The 19449-nt window shown below is 39.9% G+C and overlaps 1 protein-coding gene across 1 annotated transcript in view; it reads left to right on the forward strand.

Annotated features, from left to right (window-relative positions):
- The window catches only part of LOC127428133 (scm-like with four MBT domains protein 1), a 47655-nt gene continuing 28206 nt past the window's right edge, over nt 1-19449 (forward strand). The window contains exons 1-4 of the mRNA XM_051676236.1: nt 1-99; nt 4806-4863; nt 12655-12737; nt 13321-13564. Of these exons, the coding sequence (XP_051532196.1) occupies nt 4839-4863; nt 12655-12737; nt 13321-13564 (352 nt within the window). The 5' untranslated portion in view covers nt 1-99; nt 4806-4838. The remainder of the gene's footprint in view (nt 100-4805; nt 4864-12654; nt 12738-13320; nt 13565-19449) is intronic.

Below are 19449 nucleotides of genomic sequence, written 5' to 3' on the forward strand. Positions count from 1 at the left end.
CATGCGCATTGATACTTTGTGCCATATTGGAATGAGGTCGTGAACGACTAGGCGGAAAAAGACACGGCATCTGAAATCGACTTGAAAAACTCCTCACTGGTAAGAAATGAAATGTGATCCCAAATATTTACGTATTTTAGCCTTGGCACTAATCGACCTTGGCTTTAACGAGCGATTTTGCGTTGCCGGCATCTTTTTTCCCGTCTCCAAAAAAGGTGACTTGTGCTCGTATGAGTGCCTGGCTCTATTGCTTAAGCTATGACGTTTCAGTAACTTGACTTGGTTACAGGCGTTTTTAGCATGTGCACGAAATCAGCCGCGCTCGCACCAAGAAAAAAGCCACGCAAACCAATGCATTTGAGAAACGGCGTAGCTTCATATTTATTACGTTTAATTGCACGGTGTGTCTTTAGGAATGAAAGTTGCCCGATCAGCGAGCGTGTATTAAATGCTATTATCCAGTTAAATGTAGCTAGCCGAACACACTGCGCTTGAGCAGCCAACTATCATCTCTTTCAGGAGATTTTCTCTGAATTACACACAATTAAACGAAGAATATTAAATGATAGCTATCGGTTCTGTTTATTGCTGCCTTTGGTATTTCTAAATGGCGGTTATTTTGGCTTTGGTTGAATGCAACACTGATGCTGATGATTTTTATTTTTGGAAAACCGTAAACATTAGTAAGCTTTAATATTTAAACGATCAAGTGTTATGGTAAGCTTCCTCAACCACTTTCAGAAAATGATGAGAGTTTCATTCTTTGGCCGGGTTACATAATAGAAGTTGTGTTGTAAGTCAACATCACTATTGTAAAGCACAGCGAGTTCTGCGTCAGCGGCAACTCGAGCTCTCCATTGGTGTCATTCTGCCGTAGAAATAAAAGAAAGCGCGCTCTTACTGCATTATTTTAACGATTAGTTTTCAATATTAGCAACGAACGGTCCGTCGTTTAGATCTAACCTATCACAGAACCGTAGTGAAAGTATTTGCATTGGATTTGACGTTTAAATTGTCTGTCTAAACTAAATATATTGGCCTCATGAGTATCCTCTCGTGTTTGTTTTTAACAGTTTATATGAATAATTAGCTATAAAGCACTTCTAAATCATGTTGATCAGTCGGTTCGAGGTTCTAACTTTGGATGATCCACGTGATAGCGGTCGCTGCGTCATTTGTCATGTTCTTCTCGTCATTAGCCTACTGTTGATGTGTGCGCATGCATGTCAGGGGTCTTGATCAATTGTGGAAAGTTGTCTTCAGCGTTAGGTGATGGAGTTTGGCAGGAATGGGAAATAGATTTCTGCTGTCCTGGGGTATCCTCATACTGTATATAATCACTGTACATTTCCGCTCTGATTTTACCCCTATCGCCATGGTAACCATATTTTCTTCCTACATACCATAATAATAGGTAGGTAGGTAGGTAAAGTTTGTCAGGAGAAACTTTGATGTCACCTGGCAGTTTGAAAAAAGGTTTCAGATTGTTAGATTTGAAATTTTGAAATTTGAATTTGATTATTTATTTTTTTGAACAATTGGGGTTTGAAGAGTTTTGGCCCATTTGAACATTGTCAATGTAAGTTTATGGTATTTTTGTCACTTTTGATTGCACGATACAGGATAACAGTAAGCCTGATCAGTTAGAAAACACATGAAGTCAGAACAGTCTGAAGATCTGTATCGAGTTTGGTGGATGTAGCCTGAAAGCTCTAGGAGGAGTTACATTTTAATAATTTTCTAAGCCAACATAATTATTTTTACTACTGCCAAATCATTTAAGGAATATTCCCAGGTTCAGTACAAGTTAAGCTCAATCGACAACATTTGTGGCATAAAGTTGATAAACACAGAAAACTTTTTCGACTCGTCCTTCATTTATTTTAAAATTGCAGTTACTGCGTGGCACTTACAATGTAAGTAAACATTAAAATACACACTGTTTCAAAATTATACTGAAAAGAAAATTGTGTTGGATTTACTTAAAATATATACGTAGCATTTTTGCATCACGCTTTATAAGTAAATTCAACTTATGGTCATTTTATATCAGGACAACTTATAACCTTTGTTAGATATAACCAAGTGTATCAGTTCATTCAACTTTATTTACTTAAAAATGTATGTCACACAAGTAAGATTTAGCAACTAATAGCAAGCTATTTCAAATGAACACTAAATACTTAATACTTAAAGCAGCACTTCAGCTAAGTATATTCACATGTGCAAAGAAAAATTACATGTATTGAACAGGATCCATGTTGACCACTTATTGAACACTAAGTGTGGTGACTACACGAAACAGCTATTTACTGTAAAACAACATCAGTAATACTAAAAAGAGCTAAAATCTCTTGTTCTTAATAACAACTAAAAAAATGCCCACATAAGATCCTTTTGACCAAACAAACATGCTGAAATTATTCAAGTGCAAGGGCGTATGGGTATTCCCCACAACCTTAGTTCTATACTTGATTGTTTGAGTTAGTAGGACTTACAATCTTAATTTTATGGAATTGTAAGCTAATGAAGTTCAAGGAACTCACGATTATTCATTTACTTTATGTAACTTTCTAAGTTGATCTTAACATTTATATTTTGTGTTGTACACAAATGAAAATTAAGTAAAACTAAAAATGCTAACATGATTTTAATGTAATAAAATCTTTGTTCAACATAATTTTAGTATAATAATATCACTTGCAGGGTTTACTTGCTTCATCATGGCAACAAAGTTGTAAAATTGGATAGAACTTTACATTGATAAGCTTAGTAAGCGATTTTATCACACTAAAATCATCCTAACACGTATAATTTCTACATCTTGTTGCTCTAATTTTGATGTGTTTTATTGTTTATGGAATGGCCCCATTCAGTTGCATTGTAAGTGCCTTACTGTAAATTAAACGAGGGACGAGTTAAACATTTTTTGTGGGGTAATCAACATTATGCCACAAAGGCTTTCAATTGAGTTCAACTAGTGAACCCAGAATATTCTTTTAATAATTACAATGAGATCTCCTTCAAACAGTGTTAAAAGCTTTATTCTTTGTCATTATGTTGAATTTTTTTCCTGTTTTAATTATTATTTTTATTTATTTTTTGATGACAGCTGGGTAGTATCAAGTTTTATTGTAGTAACAGTAACTAAAGCAACTTTAGTATTTTGGTGGAAAATATGGTTGCCATGGTTATATTTAATTTTTTTGTAAGGGTAATTTCTTCAAATAATGCTTTAAAGTTGGTAATCTGAGGGACATGCCTTTCTAAACAGCCCTGGCTGTTCTTTAGGTCCCTATTGGAGACCACTGTGACCCCCAGTACATTGTGTCTTTGGCCCGGGCTGTGCTCCAGGGCCCTGAGACAGAGCTGGAGTGGAGGGGGGTGCACTGAAAGAGTTGATCCCAGCTGAGCTGGAGGGTCGTGGCCTGCCAACGGCTGTCAGGGAGAATGTCTGACTCTCTAATAGAGACGTCAACCCTCACAAAGACAGCTTGACAGCTCTTGTTGAATAGAGTTAATGCAACATTTTTTTAGACTTTTTGTTTCTGAAATCTTTTTTTTTTCACTGCATGTTGACTATATATAATACTATATATATTTTTTAATGTTTTGCCTTGTTTTTTTGTTTCTAGTTAAGTATGGTAGTTAAGAAGGGGGGGGGGGGATGGTTTCTCCATAATGTGGTTCTCGCTCTCGGTGGGCCGCGTGGTGAGTTGTGCGTGAATGCCTTGTAGAATAGCATAAAGCCTCCACACACGCTAGGTCTCCGCAGTAATGTGCTCAACAAGCCATGTGATAAGATGTGTGGATTGACGGTCTCAGACGCAGAGGCAACTGAGATTCGTCCTCCGCCACCTGGATTGAGGCAAGTCACTACGCCACCATGAGGACTTAGAGCGCATTGGGAATTGGGCATTCCAAATTGGGGAGAAAATAAAAAAAACAAACAAATGTAAAAGTGTGTTGGTTTGGTTTCAGCATAGAATGGCTAGTTAAATAAATTGATTGCCAGAATCATATCATATATATATATATATATATATATATATATATATATACACACACACACACACACACACACACACACACACGTGTGTATACATCACACACACACACACGTGTGTATATATATATATACGTATATATACGTGTGTGTATATATATATATACACACATATATATATATATACACACGTATGTATATATATATATACGTATATATACGTGTGTGTGTGTGTGATATATATATATATATATATATATATATATATATATACGTGTGTATATGTATGTATATATATATACGTGTGTATATGTATGTATGTGTGTATATATATATATATATATATATATATATATATATATATATATATATATATAGTGCAATGTTAGAGTCTTCTGCTGTGCTTTTTAAGTGAAATTTGGCATCTACACAAGTCTTGTCATTTTTTAAGGCTGTTGTTGGTTATTGTGGCACATTTTTCATTATCAGAGGCGCTGTGGAGAAACTGAGCGATGTAAGTGGGTTTTTATCTTCGAAGCTACAAACACACTTTAGATTCCTCCTCCCACTTACTTAAATGAGCTAGGCTGTGAAATGTGGCTGGTACAAGTCTTCTCATGTTTCTGTTTTGTCACACACACACATACACACACTCTTCCACACATGCTTTCTAAGAGGCAAATAATTTCACATAAAGCCTTTTATTATAAAACCCAATTCAAATTTCACAAATTATCTCTCTTTGTTTCAATGTTTGTTTTTCTCTGTTTTTTTTTTTAAAACCTCATTATTCATGTAGAAGCTGTTGGATTGTCCTCCGGGGGCTTCAGACATGAGCCTTGAGGCACTGGAGCCTGGTAAGTTATTCATTTTGTTTCTTTATTTTCCATTGCTAAATAAATTGCAAAAGCTGTGCTATAGTCTGTTCTCTGACCCTGAAAGTATTGAGAGCTTTTGGCTGTATCAAACATATTTAAATTTGATTGGCACAGTGGTTTATCATGACAGAGTGGTACACTGAAAATAAAATGCTGTTAAATTTATGGTAAAATACTGGCAGCTGTGGTTGCAAGAAATTTAATGTAAAAAATACGGTGACTGCGTTTCAAGCTGTATGGGATGTCATTTTAATGCCTGTATTTTACATTCACTACCGTTTATATTATTAATTGATATACTTGATATACTAACCTTCTGGAATTATAAATGTCTGCTTTTCCCTTTAAAATGTATTGATAATGACTGTAATAACTACAAAAGACCAATTGATGACTTCAAGTTCATCAAGAGTGGCCCTTTTCAGGAGCAATAATTAATACATGTATAGATACAACCCAGTATGAACAATGCTAATAAAAACAAAAAGGAGTGATTTGTAAATTATATTCACCCTTTGCTATATTGAAAGCACTACAACTAAACATTATATGATGTTTTACCTTGTAATGTTTTTTTGAAAATGTACAGTAATTAAAATCACATGATTGCAACACGCTCCAAAAAAGTTGAGACAGTGGCAATTTAAGACTAATAACAATTTGACGAGTTAAAATAAGGCAATGTGAAACAGGAGATGTTAAACAGGTGAGGCAATCTTGTCAGTATATAAGGAGCCTCCAAAAACAGCCTAGTCCTTCAAGAGCAAGGATCATTCGAGACTTGTCAATTTGCCAACAGATGCTTCAGCAAATAATCCAGCACTTTGAGAACAATGTTCCCCAAAGACAAATTGGAAGGATTTGGGGCATTTCACCCTCTACAGTGCACAATATAGTTAAAAGATGAAAGGAATCTGGTCAAATCTCGTGCATAAAGGGCAAGACAAAAACCATTTCTGAATGCACGTGATCTCTGATCCCTCAGAGGTCACTGTCTTAAAAAATGGCATTCATCTGTCATGGACATCATGAACATGGGCTTGGGATAACTTTAGTAAACCTTTGTTAGTCAACACCATTTGCCGCTTCATCCACAGATGCAAAGTAAGACTTTACTATGCAAAGCAGAAGCCATACATCAACACTGTCCAGAAGCGCTGCCGACTTCTCTGGGCTCGGTCTCATCTTAGATGGAAAGTAGTACAGTAGAACTGTGTTTTTTGGTCCGATGAGTCCACATTTCAAATAGTTTTTGAAAAACACAGCTGTCGTGTTCTCCAGGCCAAAGAGGAAAATGGCCTGTATTTAGAGCTGTATTTAGCGTCAGGTCCAAAAGCCAGTGTCTGGGCCAGGTGTGTGTCAGTGCCCGTGGCATGGGTAATTCACACATCTGTGAGGGCACCATTAGTGCAGACAGATATGTAAAAATTTTGGAGCAGTATATACTGCCATCTAGCACCGTCTTTTCCAGGGACGTCCCGGAATTTTCAGCAGGACAACTTTAAACCACATACTGGCTGTATAAGCAGAAAATGCAGGTGCTAGATTGGCCTGCCTGCAGTCCTGACCATCTCCAATTGAGAATGTGTGGTGCATTATGAAGCGCACAATACGGCAACAAAGACCCTGTACAATTGTGCAGCTGAAGACCTGCATAATGGATGACAGTTCCACTTTTTAAACTTAACAAACTTGTGTCTTCTGTGCCTAAATGCTTAAGTGTTATTAGAAGAAATGGTGATGTTTCACAGTGATAAACACTCGACTGTCCCAACTTTTTTGGAGTGTATTGCAATCATCTGGGGCCGGATTCACGAAACGTTCTTAAGAAGAAATTTCTTCTTAACTACCAATTTCTTCTTAATTTGTAACTTAATAAAAAAGTTAATAAACTTCTTAAAGTTCTTATCTTTTTTCTTAAGATTAAGAAAAAACGTAAGCATTCAAAGAAAATGTTCTTAAATATCGTCGTAAATAGAATCTTAAAGTTAGGATAACCTCACAGTTGTCTTAAATTATAAAAGCTAAGATGTTTAATGAATTTACTGGGTTTTTCATGTTGAGTCTTAAGTCGCAGTGGGCTGTTTACATAGAAATGTTATTTTAGACCAAAAAAAAGTTTTTGATTGTTTTGTGTTTAATGATATTTTATTTTCAGTTTGTAAACCATGTAAATGTTATCACCAAATTCAAACAATAAATGCTGTTTTGAAGCTTCTTAATGTGGGGACCAATCATGCTTATTCAAACGGATGCGCTACATAGCGCTATCTTTCCGTGATCATTAGAGTTCATAAAAACATAAAAATTATAACAATAGAAAGCTGAGACTTTCTTTTTCACCCCCCATACACATCCCTATCAGAGTTGGGCAGAGGGAAGACAGCCTCCACCACCTTTGCTCATTTACCTGCCTCTTTCTGACGTGATATTATTATCAAGCTTCTCAAGGAGAACTTTTTCCTTGCAGTAATTTCCTCAATCAGCTCTTGTCTACTGAAGTTTTTTTTCTTTTCTTTTCCTCCATGTCAAATTAAAAGTTATCAAATGGTTAGCAGCAAGTAAATTCTCCTTTGACTGTTAATGTCGTTAAACTAACGCATCTTTTAACACACTTTACATTCAAAAAAATTATCGTGAGGTGCTTGCTACTTAAAAAAAAAAAGAAAGAAAAAGGTTAATAGATAAATGTATCTTTACGATTTGCCAGTGTTGAAGTATTGAATTTGTTGTAGGCTATTAGACAAGGCAACTCAATTAGCAGGCTGATCAGGCAATGTCAAAGCCTGTCTTTTTAGTCTTAAGAAAATATTTGAGAACTCAAATTTTTATTTATTTTTTATTTTTTTCTCCCCAATTTGGAATGCTCAATGCGCTCTAAGTCCTAATGGTGGCGTAATGACTCGCCTCAATCTGGGTGGCGGAGGACGAATCTCAGCTAACTCCGTGTCTGAGACCATCAGTCCGCGCATCTTTTCACGTGGCATGCTGAGCATGCTACCGCGGAGACACTGCACATGTGGAGGCTTCACACTACTCTCCGCGCACAACGCACAACTCACCACTCACCCCACCTTGAGCGAGAACCACATTATAGTGACTATGAGGAGGTTACCCCATGTGACTCTACCCTCCCTAGCAACCAGGCCAATTTGGCTGGTTAGGAGACCTGTCTGGAGTCACTCAGCACTCCCTGGATTCGAACTCGCGACTCCAGGTGTGGTAGTCAGCGTCTTTACTTGCTGAGCTACCCAGGTCCCCATTTGAGAACTTCTTAAGAATTTTTCAAGAATTGCACTTAGGAACGTTCTTATGAACATCTTATAATTTATCCTAAGAACTTTCTTAATTTTTTTCTTAAGAACATTTTCGTGAATCCGTCCCCTGATTTGAAATTACTGTACATAAAAAAATAAAAAATGAAATTCACAAGGTAAAACATCATATAATGTGTGTTGTAGTGCTTTCAATGAAGCAAAAGGTGAATATAATTTAAAAATCACAACTTTTTGTTTTTAATAGCATTTTTCATACTGTCCCAACTTTTTCAGAATTGGAGTTGTAACTGTCACTCACACAAACAAAAAACACCCTGATTACCCTGATACACATGTAACTGAAATATTTCAAGAAACTAAACTATAACACAGAGCACCCCAGTGCACATAATTGATATTAATATTAAGAAGAAACATAACTATTCCCATAAAATATTATAAAAGTCACGCAGGGACATCTAGGAACACCTGATTATTGTTTCTTTTATTCAAATTTATCTATATGTTACCATAAAAAGTACATATATTTTCTTGTTAAACATAAGTTCAAGTGGTTCAAGTTCAAGTGGTTTTTTATTGTCGTTCGACCATATACAATTAGTACAGTACACAGCGAAACGAGACAATGTTCCTCCAGGACCATGGTGCTACATAAAAAAACATAGGACAAACACAGAACCACATGAGACTACACAGACTGAATAAGACCTACCTACACATTCCTACTTGAAGTGGACGTGCAAACGTGTACAAAAAGTACAGGACAGTAGAATAATTATTAAAAAGGAAACAGGACAATAGGCACAGTAAGAGACAGTGAGAGACAGTGCAGCGCCGACCAGTACACATTTCTAATCTGAGTAGTGCAAAAAGATGACAATTTCTAAAAATGCCGAATGTAAACATAACATACTATGAAATAGTGTTCTATGGACATAGCAGTTATTAAGGTAGCAGCCAGGTATAAAGTGACAATGAATTAAGTGCAGCTCTGGACATGTGCAAAAGTTGGATGGTGTACAGGTGTGTGTGTGTGTGTGTGTGTGTGTGTGTGTGTGTGTGTGTGTGTGTGTGTGTGTGTCAGTCCAGTCTCTGAGTATTGAGGAGTCTGATGGCTTGGGGAAGATGATGTTACACAGTCTGGCCGTGAGGGCCCGAATGCTTCGGTACCTCTTGCCAGACGGCAGGAGGGTGAAGAGTTTGTGTGAGGGGTGTGTGGGGTCATCCACAATGCTGGTTGCTTTGCAGATGCAGCGTGTGATGTAAATGTCTTTGATGTAGGGAAGAGAGACCCCGATGATCTTCTCAGCTGTCCTCACTATCCTCAGCAGGGCTTTGCGGTCCGAAACGGTGCAAGTCCCAAACCAGGCAGTGATTCAGCTGCTCAGGATGCCCTCAATAGTCCCTCTATAGAATGTGGTGAGGATGGGGGTGGGAGATGTGCTTTTCTCACCCTTCGAAGAAAGTAGAGACGCTGCTGGGCTTTCTTGGTAATGGAGCTGGTGTTGAGGGACCAGGTGAGGTTCTCCACCAGGTGAACACCAAGGAATTTGGTGCTCTTGACTATCTCCACAGAGGAGCCGTCGATGTCCAGCAGAGAGTGGTCACTCTGTGCTCTCCTGAAGTCAACAACCATCTCTTTTGTTTTGTCCACATTCAGAGACAGGTTGTTGGCTCTGCACCAGTCTGTTAGCCACAGCACTTCCTCTCTGTATGCTGACTCATAGTTCTTGCTGATGAGACCCACCACGGTCGTGTCATCGGCGAACTTGATGATGTGGTTCGAGCTGTGCATTGCTGCACAGTTGTGAGTCAGCAAAGTGAACAGCAGTGGACTGAGCACACAGCCCTGGGGGGGCCCCAGTGCTCAGTGTGGTGGCGGTGGAGATGCTGTTCCCGATCCAGACTGACTGAGGTCTCTCGGTCAGGAAGTCCAGGATCCAGTTGCAGAAGGAGGTGTCCAGGCCCAGCAGGTTCAGCTTTCCAATCAGATGCTGAGGAATGATTGTGTTGAATGCTGAGCTGAAGTCTATGAACAGCATTCGAACGGATGAGTCCTTTTTTATCCAGGTGGATGAGGGCCAGATGGAGGGTGGTGGCGATGGCGTCGTCTGTTGAATGGTTGGGACAATATGCAAACTGCAGTGGGTCTAGTGAGGGGGGCAGCTGGGTCTTGATGTGCCTCATGACGAGCCTCTCGAAGCACTTCATGATGATGGGTGTGAGTGCGACGGGATGATAGTCGTTGAGGCAGGAAACTGAAGACTTCTTCGGCACGGGGACGATGGTGGTGGCCTTGAAGCACGTTGGAACGACGGCGCTGCTCAGAGAGATGTTGAAGATGTCGGTAAGAACATCTGCCAGCTGGTCTTCACATCCTCTGAGCACTCTGCCAGGAATGTTGTCTGGTCCAGCAGCCTTCCGTGGGTTGACTCTACGTAGAGTTTTCCTCACATCAGTCATGGTAAGACATAGCACCTGGTCGTTGGGAGGAGGGGTGGTCTTCCTTGCCACCACGTCGTTCTGCGCCTCAAACCGAGCGTAGAAGTCGTTCAGCACATCTGAAAGGGAGGCATCATTGTCACAGGCAACTGATATTGTCCTGTAGTTGGTGATGGCCTGGATGCCCTGCCACATGCGGCGCGTGTCGCCGCTGTCCTGGAAGTGACTGTGGATTCTCTGGGCGTGTGCACGCTTTGCCTCTCTGATGGCCTGGGACAGTTTGGCCCTTGCTGTTCTTAAGGCCGCCTTGTTGCCTGCTCTGAAGGCGGAGTCCCGGGTCCTCAGCAGCGCACACACCTCCGCAGTCATCCATGGCTTCTGGTTGGAGCGTGTGGTGATGGTCTTGGAGAAAGTGACATCATCAATGCACTTGCTGACGTAGCTGGTCACTGATGCTGTGTATTCCTCCAAGTTGGTAGAGTCGCCATATGTTGCAGCCTCCCTGAACATGTGCCAGTCAGTATACTCAAAACAGTCCTGAAGAGCAGATATGGGTTCTGCTGGCCAGGTTTTCACCTGCTTCAGAAGTGGTTTTGTGCACCTGACGAGCAGTCTGTATGCTGGGATTAGCATAACAGAGATGTGGTCTGAGTAGCCGAGGTGGGGGCGGGGCTCCGCCTGGTACGCGCCTGGGATGTTTTTGTAAACAAGATCTAGCGTGTTCGCCCCTCTCGTTGCAAAGTCCACATACTGATGGAATTTAGGGAGCACTGTCTTGAGATTCACATGGTTGAAATCTCTGGCGACAATAAACAGTCCGTCAGGGTGAGCATTCTGCAGTTCGCTAATAGCCCCATACAGGTCACAGAGCGCTTCCTTAGCATTAGCACTGGGGGGAATGTAATCTCCAGTTATAATGACAGTGGTGAATTCCCGTGGTAAATAAAAAGGTCTGCATCTAACAGTCACAGACTCCACCAGTGATGAGCAGTAGCTAGAGATTAGCATAGAGTTCTTGCACCATTCCATGTTGATGTAAACACACAAGCCACCACCGCGAGTCTTACCCTACAGAGCTGCATTTCTGTAGGCAGGAAACGAGGTGAGCCCGTCTAGCTGATTGGCGGCATCCGGAACTCTGTCTCTGAGCCACGTCTCCATGAAAACAAAGACACAGCAGTCTCTAAACTCACGCCGCGTAGTCTGCTGGAGTCGGATGTAGTCCAGTTTATTGTCCAGGGAGCAAATATTTGAGAGCTGGATAGACGGGAGAGCCGGCTGGCTAGGGATTGTTTTTAGCCTAGCATGGACCCCCGCCCTCTTGCCGTGCTTCCGCTTCCTCGCACACCGCTTACGACGTCCCCTTCCCCGGCCACCGGCATCAGGCGACGCCGAGGACTGGAGGCCTGGTCTCCGCAGCAGGCCGAGGTCGCGTAGCTTCTCCTGCAGATCATCATGCAGCTTGGTTGTTGCATGATTCTTGTATTTGAGCAATGTCTTGTGATGGTAAACACGAACACCGGTTGCTCCGATGTCCATGTGCTGTAACAGTCAGGCTAAGAAACAAAAAATAGCACCATTTTTGATCCGGAGCGGCCGCTGTATGCTACCGCGCTGCCATCTTGGATACAAGATCCAATATACATTTATTACCGTTAATTATATGGTAGAGTCATACTTTTTACATCTAAACAACACATTTTACAATATTTTACCATAAAATTACATGTATTGTCTTGTTAAATATATTATTATTTTTTTATGTACGTTTTGGTAACTACCTGTTAACCAATTAGCGTTTTTTTTACTGTACCATTTTTACATTCTTTTACCATTATAATTATGGAAATTTTTTTACAGTGTGGAAATTTTTGCACAGCCTCAAACAAAGCAAAGGTCACTTAAAATTAGTGTGAACTAATATCTATTATTGCTAATATTTTAGCCCTCACTTTCACGCTCTGTTGATACCATTTGATGTGAGTTGATGAGACTTTGTGTGGTGAGAGCGGAAGTGTTTGAGCTATTGGTTGTCATTTTTCAAATGCAGATTCTGGTCAGGATGAGTTTAACTGGGATGACTACCTGGAGGAAAACGGGGCACTTTCTGTTCCTCATCATGCGTTCAAACACGTGAGTAAATGGGACCAGCACAGAATAAAAGTCTCATTCACTATCTGAATTCTCCGTGTGTCTTAACGATGTTGGTGACTCTCTGAAGTCAACACTTGGATTAACTTGCTAAGCATTAGTGTTGTGTTCATTTGTTGTAAGACCAATAAGTGGCCATTGACTCTGTGTGATATCCTCTGTTTTCAATCTGTCATTTATTTTGTCATGGTTTAGTGCCTTACCATAGTGACTTGTAGCTTATCTCAGAGTGTTGTTGAATGTGTAGCAATTGTGAAATGACTTTTGGTGTCAGCCATTATTTACAGCTACTTTTCTGTTTGTTGTTGATTTAATTTCATAGGCAAGCTTGTGAATTTATTTCAGTTAATTAATTGGCTCATGGGCCAGTGTGTGTATTTACAGGGAGAAAAATCAATTATGGTGGACAAATATCACCCCTTTAATTTAATACTGTTTATTTGCTTAATGGTTTAAATTATATGTCACCATTTGATCCATGAACTTGCTAGACTGTACTGCTTATTAACCAGATGTTCTTTTGAAGATTTGTCTGCTCAGGTCAGCTAATGTTTTTGCTTTACAGGTGGATCAAGGTCTGCAGACCGGTCTGGCTCCCGGTATGAAGCTGGAGGTGTGTGTGCGTACAGAATCGGAAAAGGCATACTGGGTGGCCACAATAATTACTACCTGTGGACAGTTGCTGTTGCTACGCTATGAGGGTTACCAAGATGACCGACGTGCTGACTTTTGGTGTGACATCATGACCGCTGACCTGCATCCGATTGGATGGAGCAAACAACAGGGACAACCAATGAGACCTCCTGAGGGTGAGCCGAAAGTCATAGGAATGACTTCTGAAATTCAAGATCATTGCTGCTTTATAAATCTATCTCTGCCGTCATATTAATATCACCAGAACTTGAATTTGAAAAAGCCTCCGAATTCATTATCTTGAAAAAAGACAATGTAATTTGATGTTATCAAAAAATGTTGCTGTTAATTTTAACAGTAAAAATTTCGCTGTAAAATTTCTGTTAATTTTGAAAATATTTTGTGTGAATTTACCTCATAGAAATTTAGGATGTGAAATTCATGTTTTAATTATTCAAGTGGTGGTTTTCAGGTCGTGAAATTCAGGTCTCAATATTCAGGATGTAAAGGTGGAATAAGTAATTTTAAACCAATACACTTTTTGTTAAATACAGCAAATAGCTCTTCACGGTCCACTAGCTGTCCATTCTGTGTGCGCACTGAAAAAAAAATCTGGTGTTTGTACACAGTCCTGGCTCTGTAAATGGGAAAATAAACAAAGTGGATCGGACCGATCCACACAACACTATTGCGCGTGCATGAATTTGGGGGGTGGAGCTTCTGAAGGAGCACTGAAGGGAGGGGTGTATTTGTTTGGCTGTTGAGTTCAAATGTCTTTCTCAGGAATTGCTTTCTCCACCTTTAAATACGAGTCGAGAAATTTAGGTCGCAAAATTCGAGGATGACATCCGGGAATGCAAGGAAGAGAAAACGAGCGTCGATGTAATCCATCTCTCTATTGGACAATTGCAAAACAATGAAAACAGCTCAAAATAATTTTAAACAACTGTGACTGCGAAAACACAAAAAGGTATTTACTTATAATAGATACTTATTATAATGTTTCACAAAAGAGTTATGAAGAAAAGATCAACTTAATCAGTAAATTTGATCCTTTACCTAACAGCAAGTTTCGTCAAGAACCTTATTTCATAATCAACCAGGTGAAGGACATTTACCAGTGGAAACGAATAATCAAACTACCTCATTTTAACTGCATGTCTGCAATAAATAAAAAAATAAATCACAAGATTAAATAATCTAAAAATAAAAAGATAGATTTTTATACGTCCGTTAAACGTGACCGCTCTCTCTTTCTCTCTCTCTCTGTATACACATATATATATATATATATATATATATATATATACACCACGGGACTGTTGAATGCTTGATTCTGATTGGTTCACGGCCATTCTAAGGTGTGAAATTATTTTAAGTAAACGCACAGCTATAAAGTATTCCCAGGTCTTGACCGCATAACGGTTCCATATCACTTCGCCAAATTATTTCATTTATTTCAAAGAGCCCTACAGGCTACCGCAACAAAATAACCAGCTAAAACAAAGACATTGGTTAAAGTAAATCAGTTAAGAACGTCAAACAATGTCTAAAATATCCTACATTTATTTAAATTTCGGTTAAAAAGAGCCCTCGCGCTTCCTCGTCTCCCCCGCACTTACACACGCTCGCACACACACACACATGCGCACACACACGTACTGAGACTCGAGTCGCGACCGACAAATAGAGCCGCATCCCCGCGACTATTCTATTATCCGAAATAACTTTTGTTTCAATATATTTCGCCCTAATCAGCCTCACATGTAGTGGAAAGCACCTTGCTACCACCCACCCTCCGTTTCATTTATATATACACACACACACACACACACACACACACACACACACACAGAGAGAGGGAGAGAGAGAAAAGCAGCGCATCCTCCGTTGCTGGTTCAAACTTGATGTTTTCAAATTAGCAATGAAGGCTTGAGCTGTATTAAAGCTAGATACACTTGATCAATACAACAGTTTCTATATTATCTGAAAAATCTCTGGGAAAAATCCCTCACGCTCCCCCTCTCTCTCACACAGACACACTCATGGACACAGACATTATACATGTAACACACACACACTTAAGGCCCAAACATACTCGTGAGAGAAAAACTGAGTCGTTATGTCAGCGCACTCCTGCATCTCAGTGGGGATGAAAAAAGTTATGTTTTATAACGGGAATATTGCGATTTTGAAGCGATCTCTCTCATTTTCTGAGTTTCTCTCTTTCGATCCCTCGAATACAAACTTGCACACACATGCACAAATGCACTAACTTGTTACTCCAGTAAGTCCTCCAGTAAAGCAGCGCAAGCCTCCGTTGATAGTTCTAACATGACGTTTTCGAATTGGCAACGAAGGCATGAGCTGTATTAAGTAAGATGCTGAATCCGTGGTGGAAGAAAGTAGTTCCACTCACGAGCGTTTTAGGGACAAAAACCAGAAAATGACGCTGTGCGTTACCACCTCGGGTGTGCATTATTTTTCAACAATTCAACGGTCCATCATCAATTATTCCTTATATATACACTATATTGCCAAAAGTATTCGCTCACCCATCCAAATAATTGAATTCAGGTGTTCCAATCACTTCCATGGCCATAGGTGTATAAAATGAAGCACCTAGGCATGCAGACTGCTTCTACAAACATTTGTGAAAGAATGGGCCGCTCTCAGGAACTCAGTGAATTCCAGCGTGGTACTGTGATAGGATGCCACCTGTGCAACAAGTCCAGTCGTGAAATTTCCTCGCTACTAAATATTCCACAGTCAACTGTCAGTGGTATTATAACAAAGTGGAAGCGATTGGGAATGACAGCAACTCAGCCACGAAGTGGAAGGCCACGTAAAATGACAGAGCGGGGTCAGCGGATGCTGAGGCGCATAGTGCGCAGAGGTCGCCAACTTTCTGCAGAGTCAATCGCTACAGACCTCAAGTTCATGTGGCCTTCAGATTAGCTCAAGAACAGTGCGTAGAGAGCTTCATGGAATGGATTTCCATGACCGAGCAGCTGCATCCAAGCCATACATCACCAAGTGCAATGCAAAGCGTCGGATGCAGTGGTGTAAACCACGCCGCCACTGGACTCTAGAGCAGTGGAGACACGTTCTCTGGAGTGACGAATCACGCTTCTCCATCTGGCAATCTGATGGAGGAGTCTGGGTTTGGCAGTTGCCAGGAGAACGGTACTTGTCTGACTGCATTGTGCCAACTGTGAAGTTTGGTGGAGGGGGGATTATGGTGTGGGGTTGTTTTTCAGGAGCTGGGCTTGGCCCCTTAGTTCCAGTGAAAGGAACTCTGAATGCTTCAGCATACCAAGAGATTTTGGACAATTCCATGCTCCCAACTTTGTGGGAACAGTTTGGGGATGGCCCCTTCCTGTTCCAACATGACTGCGCACCAGTGCACAAAGCAAGGTCCATAAAGACATGGATGAGCGAGTTTGGTGTGGAAGAACTTGACTGGCCTGCACAGAGTCCTGACCTCAACCCGATAGAGCACCTTTGGGATGAATTAGAGCGAAGACTGCGAGCCAGGCCTTCTCGTCCAACATCAGTGTCTGACCTCACAAATGCGCTTCTGGAAGAATGGTCAAAAATTCCCATAAACACACTCCTAAACCTTATGGAAAGCCTTCCCAGAAGAGTTGAAGCTCTTATAGCTGCAAAGGGTGGGCCGACGTCATATTAAACCCTATGGATTAAGAATGGGATGTCACTTAAGTTCATATGCGTCTAAAGGCAGATGAGCGAATACTTTTGGCAATATAGTGTGTGTGTGTGTGTATATATATATATATATATATATATATATATATATATATATATATATATATATATATATATATATATATATATATATACAGTGCCTTGCAAAAGTATTCAGACCCCTGACCAAGTCTCTCATATTACTGAATTATAAATGGTGCAATGAAATTTCACTCTGATTGATATTTTATTTTAAAACATTGAAACTCAAAATCAATTATTGTTAGGTGACATTGTTTTTTTGTTGAGAAATATTTTTATGAAAAATAAAAAACTTAAATATCTTGCTTGCATAAGTATTCAACCCCCACACTTTAATATTTGGTTGAGTCACCTTTTGCTGCAATAACTGCTAAGTCTTTTGGGGTACATGTACCAGCTTTGCACACAGTGATTAAGTAATTTTGGCCCATTCTTCTCGTCAGATTTGCTCCAGGTTGTTCAGGTTGGTTGGGTGACGCTTGTGGACAGCAATTTTCAAATAGTGCCACAGATTCTCAATAGGACTGAGATCAGGACTTTGACTGGGCCACTGTAGGACATTTCACTTTTTGTTCTTGAGCCACTCCAGTGTTGCTTTGGCCTTGCGCTTGGGATCATTATCATGCTGAAAGGTGAATTTCCTCCCAAGCTTCAGTTTTTTAGCGGACTGAAGCAGGTTCTCTTGCAGTATTTCCCTATATTTTGCTCCATCCATTCTTCCTTAAATTCTAACAAGATGCCCAGTCCCTGCTGATGAGAAGCATCCCTACAGCAAGATGCTGCCACCACCATACTTCACTGTAGGGATGGTGTGTCTTGAGGCATAGGACGTGTTAGGTTTGTGCCACAAATAGTGCTTTGTGTTTTGGCCAAAAAGCTCTATCTTGGTCTCATCTGACCACAAAACCTTCTCCCACATCTCAGCTGGGTCACTCACATGCTTTCTAGCCAACTCCAGACATGCTTTCAGATGGTAATTTTTGAGTAACGGCTTCTTTCTTGCCACCCTCCCATACATTGCTCTTGATATGGTTGACTGGTGCACCTTAAAAGTGATTGTTGTCCTGTCTGTGGCTTCTCTCTCAAGTCTCCTTTTTGTTAGAGTGCTGAGTTTTGAGGGCCGGCCTTTTCTTGGCAGTGCCTGGGTGATGTGAAGCAGCTTCCACTTCTTGATTATTGATCCAACTGTGCTCACTGGGATATCCAAACATTTTGATATTTTGTACTCTTTCCCTAATCTATGCATTTTTATTACTTTAACTTCTGTGGAATGCTCTTTGGTCTTCATTTTCCTTTAGATTCACAGCCTGACCAATGATCCTTCAACAATGAGTTTTTTATCCAGAAAATGTGATTGCAACTTTAATGATTCACAGGTGGATGCCAATGGTAAAGTAATTGTGTCCTTGTTAGGGCAATTTCTCTCATCAGTGTAACTTGGCAGCTTCCACAGAACAGGGGTTGAATACTAATGCAAGCAAGATATTTCATTTTTTTTTTTTTTTTTTTTTTATATATTTCCCAACATAAAACCAATGTCACCTAACAATAATTGATTTTGAGTTCCAGTGTTTTAAAATAAAATATCAAACAGAATGAAATTTCATTGCACCATTTGTAATTCAGTACTATGAGATAGTTGGTCAGGGGTCTGAATACTTTTGCAAAGCATTGTATATATACTGTATATATGTACAGATATATATTAGAACACACTCTGTTGTTTTGAGGGCAGAGGACTTTATATATACATATTTCTATTTCTATACTTTATATATATTTAGATTTATTATAAAAAGAACATTAAAGTCTCATACCCAGGAGTATTCAGTAAGTAGCATTTATCAATGGTAAACTGAAGTGTGTGGGGTTCTGGAAATACAGAAAATATACAAAATATAATTAAACATAAATATATACATTAACGAGGGTAAATCTGAAAACTGGCACTTGAATATTGATTTTAATCAGAGTGATCAGTATTGTATAAAGCATGCTACGTGAACTATATAAGATAAACAATATACTGTACATACAAAGAAATAATATTAAAGATTATGTGGTGGTAATACTAGTAGAGGAAAAGTGAAAAATGGAATAAACAATATACTCTGTGTGTGTGTGTGTGTGTGTGTGTGTGTGTGTGTGTGTGTGTGTGTGTGTGTGTGTGTGTGTGTGTGTGTGTGTGTGTGTGTGTGTGTGTGTGTGTGTGTGTGTGTGTGTGTGTGTGTGTGTGTGTGTGTGTGTGTGTGTGTGTGTGTGTGTGTATATATATATATTATTTTGAGCTGTTTCATCACTTTGCAGTTGT

This window comes from Myxocyprinus asiaticus, chromosome 37 (assembly GCF_019703515.2).
Source record: "Myxocyprinus asiaticus isolate MX2 ecotype Aquarium Trade chromosome 37, UBuf_Myxa_2, whole genome shotgun sequence".
In the NCBI taxonomy this organism is placed as follows: domain Eukaryota; kingdom Metazoa; phylum Chordata; class Actinopteri; order Cypriniformes; family Catostomidae; genus Myxocyprinus; species Myxocyprinus asiaticus.